Genomic DNA, 15,089 nt, shown 5'->3' with positions numbered 1-15,089 from the left:
ATAATTGTCAAAACGTATGGTTGAACAACATTGTTTAACGTCAAATAAATAACTTAAAACTAAGTTTTCTGCCGATTCCAAGGCGTCAGTGCAGAAGAAGCGGTAACAAACTGCATACATATGGTCACGTCTATATCCCTAGACAGAGCTAACAGTCTTGTAAAGACTGAATGGCCACATTCAGCTATTTGGCTCAATGATAGAATTGAGATTCAAATAGTAACGACAGGTTGCTAGCCCATCGCCTAAAAAAGAATCCCAAGTTTGTAAACGCATCCCTTGGTAGCCCTTTACGACATCCATGGGAAAGAGATGGAGTGGTTCATTCTTTTTTTGTATTGGTGCCGGGAACCACACGGCACTTGGCACAAGGAGGGAATATTATTATAAATAAATATATACGGGACAAATTACACAGATTGAGTTAGCCTCGAAGTAAGTTCGAGACTTATGTTACGAGATACTAACTCGACAATACTATATTTTATAATGAATACTTATAGGTATAGATAAACATCCAAGACCCAGGCCAAGGCATGAAGAGAAAGTTCGTTTCTCATCATGCCCTGGCCGGGATTCGAAGCCAGGATTTCTTTTTATGTGCTATAAAGAGTTTACAAACAAACATATATAGATAAATTACAGAATCAAACAATTACCTGAAATTAGGTGCAGATGCCAAATCAAGTCCGAGGCACGCCAGATTTATTGCGAAGTAACTCGTCATGAAGAGAACTGAGTTCACCTGTAGGGAACGAATGAAAGATTGATATTTCTTGCTCAATTAGTGCCGTGTGGTTCCCGTCACTAATAAAAAAGGAACAAGGCGACAAAGGGGTAGGCTTATAAACTTGGGATTCTACTTTTAGGCGATGCGCTAGCAACCCGTCACTATTTGAATCTCAATTCAATCTTAAAGACAAATAGCTGAACGTGACCTATCAGTCTTTACAAGACTGTTAGCTCTGTCTACCCCGCAAGGGATATAGTGATTATATGTATGTATGTATGTATGCTCCATTATTATACATACATAATAAATTCCAAAAAGATTTCTATTATATATGTATAAGTAGCACCTGTGTACTAGAATTACTGTATTAAATACTCCTGTTTATAATTTTGTGTACATAAATAAGTAAATACATATCACCACGTCTATATCCCTTGCGAGATAGACACAGACAACAGTCTTTTTTTTAAATTTTGAATTAGAATTTTTTAAATTGGATCATGGTTACACATCCAGTTGCCGGAATATGCAGGTTTCCTCACGATGTTTTCCCTCACCGTAAGATTCTCAATTTCTCAAATAATAACAAGGAAAAGAGTCATTGGAAGTTTGGAAAGACTTGAGTCTAGGCGTCGATATGCCTATTTACATTATTTTTCATGTTTTATAGCTAGTAAACAACGAATAGTATAAATGAGGAAGTAAGTTTGTTTATTACCTCTTCGCTAGTAAACCATTTAACAAATCTCCATATAATTTCACGTACACAGAGTGGAGACCGTAAAAAGAGGTATAGCGATGATATGATATGATATTCTCGAGAGCGGTGCCGCGGGTAAAAGCTATAATATTCCACACAAACCTGAGCGATGGCGTTGAGGGAGCCGGCCATAATGCCGATTTGGACGAGCAGCCACGACGCCAGCACTGATACAATCGGGTTGCCAGACCTGGAGACCATGGGGCGCAGCAGGAATCCTGAACATATAATAATCACGTCTATATCCCTTGCGGGGTAGACAGAGCCAACAGTCTCGAAAAGACTGATAGGCCACGTTCAGCTGTTTGGCTTCATGATGGAATTGAGATTCAAATAGTGACAGGTTGCTAGCCCATCGGGTAAAAGAAGAATCCAAAGCTTATAAGTCTATCCCTTAGTCGCCTTTTACGACATCCATGGGAACAAGATGGACAGTTGTTTTTTTATTGGTGCCGGAAACCACACGGCAATCCTGAACAGACATACATATACTGTGTAATTAGATACAACGCCATCTAGCGGCTAACATTGTTACTAAAACCAATGCTTTAGATTTTAGCGTCATTCTTTTCGGTGTAGGCAAGCCAAAAAAGATGGTTTAAAGTCGTATATATGTGGCAGTCCAAGCATAAAGGTACCACTTGGGTGGTATTGAGTTAAGGCCGTATTTGGATAGTTAAATAGTTGTATGATCATATGGAATAAAAAAAAATTAATCATAATAACATTTATTGGAATAAAAAATTTTCAAAGTTCACACTTACAAAAATCAAATTGTTGGGAAACAGGCATTGAAAGTTTAAACTGTATTATCTAAAGATCTAGTTGTCAGTTACATAGATTGTTATTTATTATTATAGAGCAATATGTTTAGTATAAAATCAATTAGTTAATGTTATGGAAACATTATCGAATAAAAAAATAGAAGCTTAAAACTAACTTTATAATAAGTTTAGTAAAAGGGCCCAGTTGAATACAATAAAATTTTAAACTGTAATAGCTAGAGATCTAGTTGTCAGTTACATAGATTCTTCTTTATTACAATAGAACAATATGTTAAGTATAAAATCGACTAGTTATTATTATGGCAACACCATCGAATAAAAAAATAGAAGCTTAAAATTAACTTTATAATAAGATTAGTAAAAGGGCCCAGTTGAATACAATAAAATTTTAAATTGTAATAGCTAGAGATCAAGATGTCAGTTACATAGATTCTTATTTATAATAATAGAGAAATATATTAAGTATAAAATCGACTAGTTTTTATTATGGCAACACTATCGAATAAAAAAATAAAAACTTAAAACTAATTGGTAGTTATGTTAAGTTTAGGAAATGGGTCGAGTTGACCGAAATTAGGTTATATTTCGCGTACATTGTAACACACATTTATTAACCCTTTGACCGCCATAAGCAAAACCGACAAACGTGTCACCGACGCCACGGGTACTTTTTGCGAAAACGGCGGCACTTTGAGGATAGGGTTGGGTAAATAGTTATCGAAAAAATATTTAAAAAAAAACGAACCTTATTTATTCCTTGTTTAATTTTTCCCGTTACCACACATAAACATCAAACAATACATATTACTTGATTTTAACCAAAAATAATGCAATTCAAATATATAAACACATAAAAAAAACCTTTTAAATGATTTCAATGACATCGATTTTTCACATCACTAGGCGACTCCTTTAGTCGTCCGTGGCGTCAGTGGTGTATCTTTTCGGAGATAATTTATTAAATCGATAGTGTTGTCCACGAGCACGATAAAATTATGATAGCGGTAAATTTCCTATTAACACCGTAATATTCTTCTAGAAGTGTTGCAACTACTGAGCCACTTGCGCCTAAATTATCAAAATGTGTTAATTCCGTGTCTTTGCCGCAGTATACAATAAAATCCAAAATTATTCCCGACAACACATCACATAAAACGAAGAGCTTGATACCAAAACGATTTCTTTTTTTTTGAAGATACTGTTTAATAAGAAGTCGCCCTTTAAATGGTACAATACTTTCGTCAATGCAAATTTTTTCGTATGGTATAAAACTATTCTTAAATGTCTGACGAGCATGATTTACTGGGTAAATAATTTTTGACAATATAGTTTCTTCCTCAGTCCTAGGGCCTGGTTGGCAGAAATGCAACATGCCTAAAATTGTACAAAACCGGTTTCTCGACATAAGACTACCATATATGCCGGAATGCAAGTATGGGTTAGTAGACCAGTGTTCTTCAATCGTATTCCGGCTGTTTCTTGTCATTAGCATACACACAGCGAAAAATGTATACATTTCAGGAACTGTTACAGGATACCAATTTTTTAATCTTGAATGAAGTTTTATATCAATATGTCTAACAACATATTGCTGGTAACTATTAGTAAATTCAACAATTTTTTCTACATAAGCTTCATTGCAATAATGTAAAAAAATATCCAATTCTGATGAGACCGACGAAATCATTGACGGCGAAATACCGCTAAAAAATCATCAAACGGCTCGTTTTTAATTTCGAAGGCTTCGGACGACCATTGAAAACTATATTCTCCAGCAGAAATGTTTTGACTTTCCTCAGTAGTCGGGTCCTAAAAAACACTTCTACATTAAGTAGGTATAATGAAAAAAGTAATAGTCATATATGTAGCTATTAATTTATAACCTCCTTATTCAATAAAATTATCAAACGTTTAATAAGCCTATTTTAACTAAAGTACGTTTTGTCACTTTCTTTCAACGTAAAATTTTTAAATGTGAGGTAAGGACAAAACATACTTTAGCTAAAGAAGGCTTATTAAACATTTGACAAGTTTTATGAATACGAGTGTAAGTAATTACTGAAACTTACCTCAAAATCTGATAGATCTGAATCTTCATCAGAAATAGCAATAAATTGTTCGACATTCTCCACTCCTTCCAGAATTGCAATAAGATCGTCATTTTCCATCGTAAAGTTAATTTTATCCACAGGAAATGCTACATACAATATGAATATAAACCAACAAATGATTCACGGGTATTTCGATATATTTTATTTATTTTTCTACCCACATCTTGCAAGCACTAGTCGATAAATTGCTTTCGCTTCTGACGTCACAAGCGGGCGCCTAAAGGTGTCCGTGGCGTATAGGGGACGTTAATTGTAAAATTATCTAGAAACGTCCGTAATTTTTATCGATAAAATGAAGGTATATAATTATAATATTGAGATTTTACGAAAAAGATGAATAATTTCGTTACTTAATAATTATTTATGATGCTAAATATTTAGAGGTTTAGGAAATTAATATATTATTATTTATTATTATATATAATAATATTAATTAATATAAAACACTCTTGTATACGAAACTTCAACAACATTAATATTTATTTATTACCGACGATTAACAATTATTAAAGAGCTATATTGAGTGGTATTGATTGTTCTTCTTCCGTTTCTTCTCCTTCACTTTCACTTTGGATTGGTACAAATTCTATGACTTGGTCCAAATCAGGGTCCCCTCTCAACAATCTTATAAGATTTAAAATTTGCGGATATGCATTTGAACGTTTGTTTTCCGGCAAACGCTCTAATTCAAAAGCCACCAACCTTGCAAAGTCTTCATTCCTTTTATCGGACGGTCTTCTATCGTCGAAATTAACATCGGGCAAATGACGAGTAGAATAAGAAATATTTCCTTCTTTTGTAGTTTTTCTGTACACCATAGTGTCTGTAATAGTGTATTCTGTTTGTGTCTGCTTATTATTAGAATTTTCTGTTTCTCTATACTTTCTTTTACGACTTGAGAATCCGAATAATATCGACGGCGAAGATGGCCTCTCTTCTTCCATATTTAGGCAATGACAGTACTACGACTAGTTCAGATCTCATATAACTGAGAGCAATAGAAACATGCTTCAATGAATACCCACTACAATAACATAAGGAACATTAAATGTAGGTACTTGTAAAAAAACTACAATTTCCCATCACTACGCGACACTTAAAGGTGTCGTTGGCGCTACTTGATAGTGTATTTTCATTAAATTTTAGGTAATTGTAAATTAAGCTTTAAATGGGTGTTTTTATATTTTTTCTTCATTCCGCCTCGGTTAAACCAAAGTTTGACGAATAATCAAGCTACCTATCGATATTATTTCAATAAGATTAGTATTAAAGTAAAGTTTTTTTTTGTTTGAATGTGATACGAATCTCGGCTACTTAAGAAGTCGTCGGCGTCTCAAGACAGTTTCCGCTGGACGCCTAAAGGTGTCCACGGCGGTCAAAGGGTTAAGAATATACTACTCGTAGGACATTATACAAAAACAGATTAAATTTACGTCAAAAGAATAAAAATTAATGAATCAAAAGTCATTAATACGACACATTACAAAAAAAAAAGAATTAACCTATTACAGGTTTCAAAAGTCAGAATTAAATCTCAAATATTTTCTGACCTGCGCTTTGGACAAAAATATGACCCGTTTCTTACTTGATTCCTAAGACCGACTTCCTTGCAGTATGAACAAGTTGGCGTTTTTCTAACACTCTTAGCAATTTGATTGGATGATGTATTAGAAGTAAAGTAGTTGTTCCTTCTACTACACTACATTGACTAGGAGTGGATATGTCGTCTAAGACTATTGGTTTGGGACACAAAATATCTTTAGATTCTTCTTCGACAAATTCACGTATTTTGTTATACAAATACCATTGCCTTTCTATAGTCATACCTGACGGGAATATTTCTGTTGGAAGTTGGTCATATACTTTATTTGGATTTAAAACTTTTGCCACGACCGATGGTAGCATTTCAGAAATATTTTTGTAGCAAAGCATGTGCCCTTTGTTATTTGCGTTAGATTCAAAATGGGAAAATGTTAATAGCTGGCTTATGGTAGAAGCATCTGATTGAAAAAATTTTGCCCAGTCATACATTTTTATAAAAGTATCACCTTTCTCATTACCTGTGAGAACAGCTGTAATTGCGTTAGTTTTTGGACAAGCCTAAACTGCGGCTACAACCAAATCCATTAATTTATTAGATTCTCTATTTCTAAAAGTCCAAAGTACATGTCTGGGGCGAACTTGGTATGCCCTACGGGAAGGAATGACATGCGAAATGACCGATGCCTACCTGTAACTACTCGCCACGTAGCATACTGCATAACATAGTTATTTTTATTTTGCCCAGCACAGTTATCAGCGTGGCACACAACATCGGTTTCACCTAATCCGAAATTTGCAAAAAAATGATGCAGCAATGAAATGATTACGTTAGCCCCTTTACCTGTATGACATGATTCAGGGATAATATATAAGACAAATTTCTTTAATGGCTCTACAGCAACACCAAATAAACTGACTTTGAACCCTGTCAAAAAATATTGTAGCGGGAGCGATGATTCGGCTCGACCGCCACCAAAGGGAAGATCTTCCGCCAGGCTAGGTGTTATGCCTGGGGAACCGCGGCTCCGACGATGTTGTGTCGGAGGTTGTATATATAGCTCCAATCCGTTAAATCTCTGAAATCGCGATTTGGGTTCTTCGCTGCTATTGGCTGAGCGCGTCGATTTCTTCGAGATGATTGACAGTAGTTGTTTGATTAGATGTTGTGGACGAGTGGCGTAGAGATGGCGCCACAATATAATGGCCCTATCTGTTGAGAGCTATGTGGTAAATGAACTTGCTGAGCAAAATCAAAAGAGTAATGCATAACACCATCGTAACTACAAGTAATATGAGGTCCAAGCATAGGGAAAGATTCAGAGAATGAATCCCTTACACATCTGATTATATCACTGTAATATTTTCTTTCAATTTGTACTAGGTCTAAATGTTGCTTTGATTTAATTATGAGATTTGATTTTTCTTCTTCACTCAAAGCGTTCATTTTTCCTAATGTTGTTACATTTTTTTGACAAACTGCGCAAAGGTCAGTTTTCGGTTTCTGCACAACAACATTTGGGCAAAATGTTTCCTAGAGGTCGTACCAAGCACTCCTACCAACAAGAATATTATTCAGTGAAATTAGTTTATGTTTTATAAACGTATGATTTGGTCATACTGCAAGAAAGTATTACTAGATCAGAATTATATCGGTGACCTGGTAGACGGCCAGGTAAAACTAAACCATTATCATTGGAGTACTGTTTTATATAATTAACTTCATCAGCTCTGGTTTGTAAATTATAACAATTGTAAGGAGCTTTTCGTGACTTATGGACATTTGGCGCGACACCGTTAGTCAAAAAATCTCTATTATAAAATATCGCTGTTGACAGTAGATGTCTTTGTGGTTGGTTAAACATCGACATTAGTTGTTATTTAACTCATTATCATTATATAATTCAATTTCAATCATTCAATTTAAAGAGTGTTGATAACTGGTCCCTTTTCACTAAACATATAATTGCAATTTTCTCACGTTGTGTTCGTTATTTACAGACGATTATTATACGAAAATGTAGCCCATTGCATGTTGCATTAAAATCCATTAAAATCGCATAATGCCAATTTTCCACCTTTTTTCACAAAATCTCAAATATCTCGGAAACTAGAAAGTGCTCAGTGGGCCCTTTTCGCTTGGACGGCCACATATACTCTGCAGTTAGACACAGCGCCATCTAACGGCTTACATTGTAATTAAAACGAAAAATGTCTGCTTTTAGTTTCAAAGTGCCTCTAACTTGACATACAAACACATCACGACCTTATGCTTTGCAGTGTATGCAAGGAATACATACATATGTTCACGTCTATATCCCTTGCGGGGTAGACAGAGCCAACAGTTTTGAAAGGACTGAATGGCCACGTTCAGCTATTTGGCTTAATGATAGAATTGAGACCCAAATAGTGACAGGTTGCTAGCCCATCGCCTAAAAAAGAATCACAAGTTTGTAAGCCTATCCCTCAGTCGCCCTTTACGACATCCATGGGAAAGAGGTGGAGTGGTCCTATTCTTTTTTGTATTGGTGCCGGGAACCACACGGCACTGTATGCAAGGAAAATGGATCAAAAACGGCATTTTGCTAAATTTGTTGAAATTCAGAGTGACTTACATACCAAAAATGTTATCTTTCGCAAGCGCCTCCAAAACTCTCGAAGCGCCGATCAAATTCGAGAGCCCAGCGGAGAATGTCGCCATCAACATGCCTGTAAACAAACAAATTGTAATTATTTAATTGTTTGTAAGCTTTCAATATTCGTTTAGCATACACGAGGAAAATGTCTTAAAATACGATACCAAAAAGTATTAATAAACTAAAGTAACTTAAAATGTGCCGTGTGGTTCCCGGCACCAAATAGAAAAAAGAATAGGACCACTCCATCACTCTCCCATGGATGTCGTAAAAGGCGACTAAGGGGTAGGCTTATAAACTTGAAATTCTTCTTTTAGGCGATGGGCTAGCAACCCGTCACTAATAGAATCTCAATTCTATCTTAAAGCCAAATAGCTGAACGTGGCCTATCAATCTACAAGACTGTTAGCTCTGTCTACCCCGCAAGGGATATAGACGTGATTATATGTACGTATGTAACTTAAAATAACTTAAAAATTCTTACATACATACATACATATAATCACGTCTATATCCCCTACGGGGTAGACAGCAAAACAGTTTTGAAACAACTGATAGGTGCCACTTGAGCATTGAGCTGTTTAGCTCAATGGTAGAATTAAGATTCAAATAGTGACAAGCTACTAAATAATCGCCTAAAAGAAGAATCCCTAGTTCATAAGCCTATCATTTAGTCGCCTTTTACGACATACACGGGAACGAGGTGGATTGGCCCTATTCATTTTTTTATTGGTGTCTGGAACCTTATCTCATATCTTAATAAAATAAATAAAATCGCGCCTTTTCCAGAGGGGTAGGCAAAGGCCACATCTTTAAAACAATACTAACTCACCGACAGCTACCCCGCAAAGGATATAAACGTGATTATATATATATATATATGTATGTTAGATATATCCCGCCTCTTACCTAAAGCGGTAGGCAGGCAATAGGCAGAGACTACACCTTAAAAGTATAACTAACTAACTAACTCACCGACAGCTATGAAAGGCGGCCAGATATTGACAGGCAGCAGATAAACATAGTTGTTCTGCAACAAGTCCCGGGAACATGTCGCGGCGGTGAGAACGCTGAGTGCCACGTAAGATATGAACGTGAACACTAACGCCGCTATAGTGCCCGCTGGGATGCTGCGACCTGGGTTTTTGAGCTCACCTGGAACAACATACAAATGAATAAATAAATACATACATAGTAAATAAAGATCTTGTATTTATTGTTAAAATTGAAATAAAAAAAAATGCCGTGAGGATCCCGACAACAATACAAAAAAGAATGGGACAACTCCATCTCCCCATGGATGTCGTAAAAGGCGAGGATGTTCACATTGCATGGATGTAATAAACTTGGGATTCTGTTTGTAGGCGATGTGCTAGCAACCTATCACTATTTTAATCTGAATTCCATCATCCACACTAATAATAAAGAGGAAAGATTTGTATTTTTGTATGTTTGTGTGGAATAAACTCAAAAACTACTGGTCCGATTTTGATAAAATTTGGCACAGATATAGAATAGACCTTCAAAAGTGTCATAGGCATAAATTTGTTTTGAAATAAATTTATTTCAAAATATAAAACACAAAAATATGTCCACCCGTGCGAAGCCGGGGCGGGCCGCTAGTAAGTTATACAGCTGGACGTGGCCTTTCAGTCTTTTTAAGACTGTTGGCTCTGTCTACCCCGCAAGGGATATAAACGTGGCTATATGTATGTATGAACCACACGGCAAGTACGGCACACTACTTCCTTCGCTTCATCTACATTCTTCCCTCTCTTCATGCACGCTCGTCGATTTCTGGACCTGACCTTTTACCAGGACACCCTCGATTTCGTCAAGGTAATCAGACCAAGTTTTTGTAGTAAACCTTATCCAAAAGTTACTTTATTACAATGGGAATAACTGTAAAAACATACATACATACATCACGTCTATATCCCTAGCGGGGTAGCCAGAGCCACTAGTCTTGAAAAGACTGATAGGCCACGCTCAGCTGTTTGGCTTTGTGAAAAGTCTAAAAACTGACTGATAAACATTCATATCAAAAATAAGTGTTCTTTTTCTCTGTAATTTAAAACCAAAAACTTATACTGACCGCTCATGTTGGCCCCGGCCATGACCCCGGTGACCCCCGTGAACAGCACGCCGAACACGGACGCGAAATCCACCATCTCCCCGCCGCTGGTGGTGTAGTCCCGCCCGTACGAGGGGTACAGGTTCGAATATAAAGTCTCCGAACTCAGACCAGTGTAGGTGAAGTTGGTGGTGTTCACCAGGTGATTAGAGTCGGGTCTGTCTATCTAAAAATAAATATACATAAATATATATATATATCTAATATATTTAAACGAGCAATTCTTGTATGTATATATGTTAACGGAAATGTATGTAATCCGTCATTGTATACAATTCCTAGGAAATGTATGTAATTCCTAAAATAGCCCGGAAATATGTGAAATAAATTATATTAGACACATTTCCTAGGAAATGTATACATTTCCTAAATAGCAATCGGAAATGTAAAACCCGTGGCGGTACGCGGGGGTAGGCGAGGGGATTATCATTCAGAATGTTAACAAACGCTAAGAACACCGCTTATATCGAAGATGAACGTTACAAAACGTTAATAGAAGAAGTTTCCACGGCAAAAACAACAGCTAGAAATACGGCAGCATAAAAAAGGGCATCGTTGTTAAGCCTATCATATCGTCAGAGTTTAACACTAAGCAATTATTATTTCTTTTTAAAAAAAGAAAAAAACTATCTTAACCTAACCTAAAAATATTATTCTCATTTAAACAAGGTGTTTCATTACAGAAAGCCTTCTTTTATACATTTCCTAATACGGTATAGGAATTGTATACAATTCCTAGGAAATGTATATATCTCGCAGGATATGTATGTATTAAATGATTTTTAAAACAAATATTTTATACATTTCCTAAATAGCTTCGGAATTGTATACTTTTCCTAGGAGTTGTATGCAATTCCTAGGTTTTATACATTTCCGTTAACATATATATAATCAGTATCTCGGAAACGGCTCCAACGATTTTCATGAAAGTTACAGATTAGGGGCTTTTCGGCTCAAGGAATCGATTTATTAAGTCCTAGGTTCGAGAAAAGCTCGGTTCCCAAGATATATAAACATTTAAAAAACCGCGTTTTAAGAAACTATATCAGCGCCATCTCTGGTAGACCGAGCAAAGCTCGGTCAACCGGGTACTATATCACTGGAGTGAGAAACATCGGTGGTCGAAACGGTTAGGTGTCTAGTTAAAATGCGTGATGCGCAAGGCACAGGTTCGAATACCATCTCGGCCATGTACCAATGACTTTTTCCAAAGTTATGTACATTAGTTTGTATACTAACCGACGCTGTTACGGCAAAGGAAAACATCGTGAGGAAACCTACGCATTCAGGCAACTGCATGTGTGTGTAACCATGATCGATCCGATACAGGTTAGGTATACCTACAAAGGATGCGGAGGTCAGATAGGAGTCGCTTTGTGTAAGAACCTGACTCACCCAATCCAGGATCCATGGTCGAAGGCATACCCCGGGCTCCTCTGCAACTAAAGCCAGGAGGAAGAAGACATATTAAAGACTAGCTGTGCCCGCGACTTCTTTCGCGTGAAATAGTTATTTTATGGATAAAATAATTTTCTCCGTTTATTTTTTCACATTTTCCATTATTTCTTCGCTCTTGATAGTTGCAGCGTGATATTATATAGTCTAAAGCCTTCCTCGACAAATGTTCTAATCAACACAAAAATAATTTTTCAATTCGAACCAGAAGTTCCTGAGATTACCGCGTTCAAACAAACAAACTCTTCAGCTTTATAATATTAGTATAGAAGTATAGATAGAACGAGAAACAGAACGAGAAACAGCACGAGAAACATAAAGTGAATAGAAAAAAGATATTACTCACCTGAGCTGGTGGCGTGATGAGGAAGCTGAGGAACGCGCTGGACAAACAGACGAGCATGGTCACCCATATAGCTAGGCTGGTGCGGGCGAACAGTGATGCCCCGGCCAAGGAGACGGCCAAACCCACGGCGTTGAGGACAGACCGGTACAAGAAACGGTACCACCAGCCGTCCGGGATACCCTCGTGAGCGCCGACCAGGTATCCTGGAAAATGGGGGGAAATTGTCAAGTTATTCGTTGAGTTTTTTTAAGGTTGAGGTCAGATTATGATCATAAAGGGTAAGTTAGGTATTTACATTTATTATTTATGCCGTGTGGTTCCCGGCACCAATTTTAAAAAAAAGAATAGGACCATTCCATCTCGTTCCCATGGATGTAGTAAAAGGCGACTAAGGTAGGTTTAGGCTTTTTAACTTGAGATTCTTCCTCTAGACGATGGGCTAGCAACCAGTCACTATTAGAATCTCAGTTCTATCATTAAGCCTAAGGGCTGAACGTGGATTTTCAGTATTTCAAGGCTGCTGGCTCTGTCTACCACACAAGGGACATAGACGTGGCTATATGTATAAACATTTATTAGTAAGTGTGCCGTGTGGATCCCCGGCACTTTAGAACAGGAACACTCCATCTCTCTTCCTCGGGTGACATTAAAGACTGTAGTCGCTTCGTGTTAAAACCAATTACCTAGGAACACGGTCAGAAGGCATCTCTGAATCCTCTTTAGAGAGGTGAAGATGTAACTAGGAACATCTCATACATACCTTTAATCACGTCTATATCACATGCGGGGTAGACAGAGCCAACATTCTTGAAAAGACTGGTAGGGCACCGTTAAGCTGTTTGGCTTAATAAAAAAAAAATGAGATTCAAATAGTGACAGGTTGCTGGCCCCTCGCTGCAAAATCCCAAGTTTATAAGCGTATCCTTTAGTCGCCTCTTACGACATCCATGAGAAACAAATAGAGTGGCCCTATTATTTTTTATACATATTGTTGCCGGGAACCACAGCTCACGATCAGATATCTATAATTTTAATTATTACCATTAGTCCCGAAGTTCTCCACCAGCGCTTCGGTGCACGCAGATATGCACAGCGCGCTGGAAACCACGTTTGCGAAGAAGAACAGCGTGCCGATAGCGCCCCCGAATTCCGGGCCCAGGGTCCGGCTGATCATGACTGTGGTGCTGTTCAGGAAACTTCATCTTCTCAGTCAGTCACGTCAATAAAAAATAATAATATACGAACATATGACCACGTCTATAGATACATAAGTACATTATCATGACTGCGGTTGTTCAGGAAACTTCATCTTCGCATTTAGTCAATCATGTCTATTAATAATATAAACAAACATACATACATATTTTGATTGGAGGAGAAAAAGTTGAGCAAGTGAAAGAGTTTGTATATCTAGGATCAAAGTTTACATCAGATGGCAAGTGTGATAGTGATATTGAAAGGAGAGTGAACGCGGGGAACATGGTGAATGGAGCTTTGCATGCCTTTATGAGCAGTCAGAAACTATCCAAAAAGGCTCGACTGGCTGTGCACAGGGGCGTGTTGGTCCCGACATTAATGTATGGGAGTGAAAGTTGGGTATGGCAAAAGAAGCACGAAAATCAGAATAAATGCAGTGGAAATGAGAGCGTTAAGGAGTATGTTGGGTGTGAAATTGAGTGACCGGATAAGGAACAGCGTGATAAGGGAATGTTGTGATGTGAAAGATGATGTAGTTACAGGAATAGAAAAGGGTATGTTGAGATGGTTCGGTCATGTGGAGAGGATGAATGAAAACAGGTTGACTAAGCAGATATACAAGGAGAGTGTGGAGGGAAAGGTCGGGGTGGGAAGACCTAGACGAACATATCTTGATCAAATTAAGGACGTCCTGGTGAAGGGTCAGGTCAAAAGTGCCCGAAACCGCCGAGCTTGCATGAAGAGAGTTATGAATGTGGATGAAGCAAAGGAAGTATGCAGGGATCGTGGCAAGTGGAAAGAGGTAGTCTCTGCCTACCCCTCCGGGAAAGAGGCGTGAGTTTATGTATGTATGTAAACATACATACATATGACCACGTCTATATCCGTTGCGGGGTAGACAAAGCCAACAGTCTTGAAAAGACCGGAAGCCCACGTTCAGATGTATGGCTTTATGATGGAATTGAGATTTAAATAGTAACAGGTTGCTAGCCCATCGCCTACAGGAAGAATCCCAAGTTTATTAGCCTACCCCTTTGTCGCCTTTATTTATTTATTTATGTACATCAAGAAAAATAAGAATAAAACTTAACATAAAAAGAAATTCAATACAAGGGCACTACTTTTACGACATCCGCGGGAAAGAATGGAGTGTTCCTATTCTTTAAACGAAAGAAAATAAAACTTGAAAAAAAAACGAATGTTCTAATGCTATTCCATAAAAACTACATTTCAAAGGATACAATAGACCCCGCCCCCCTCCACGGCGCCGTTGGTGGAAATGGCACATATTGACGTCACAGTGAACACTACTATGAGATACGCCAGGCCAAACTGTCCCAAGGTCACGAGTAAACCCGCGTTGCCGACCAAATAACCTGAGAACAATAATTAT

General features: G+C 37.5%; 1 protein-coding gene across 6 annotated transcripts in view; it reads right to left on the bottom strand.

Moving 5' to 3' along the window:
* LOC106142783 (solute carrier family 12 member 9) overlaps nt 1-15,089 on the bottom strand; it is a 36,469-nt gene that overhangs the window by 15,719 nt on the left and 5,661 nt on the right. For all 6 annotated transcript variants that reach the window (XM_060951481.1, XM_060951484.1, XM_060951480.1 and 3 more), the window contains exons 4-11: nt 14,938-15,072; nt 13,541-13,675; nt 12,500-12,702; nt 10,660-10,864; nt 9,540-9,719; nt 8,548-8,637; nt 1,596-1,711; nt 660-745 (exon numbers count right to left, since the gene is read on the bottom strand). In XM_060951481.1, the coding sequence (XP_060807464.1) occupies nt 660-745; nt 1,596-1,711; nt 8,548-8,637; nt 9,540-9,719; nt 10,660-10,864; nt 12,500-12,702; nt 13,541-13,675; nt 14,938-15,072 (1,150 nt within the window). The remainder of the gene's footprint in view (nt 1-659; nt 746-1,595; nt 1,712-8,547; nt 8,638-9,539; nt 9,720-10,659; nt 10,865-12,499; nt 12,703-13,540; nt 13,676-14,937; nt 15,073-15,089) is intronic.

The sequence above is a fragment of the Amyelois transitella genome, chromosome 25 (assembly GCF_032362555.1).
Source record: "Amyelois transitella isolate CPQ chromosome 25, ilAmyTran1.1, whole genome shotgun sequence".
Lineage (NCBI taxonomy): Eukaryota > Metazoa > Arthropoda > Insecta > Lepidoptera > Pyralidae > Amyelois > Amyelois transitella.
This window is presented reverse-complemented; position numbering and strand designations above follow the sequence as displayed.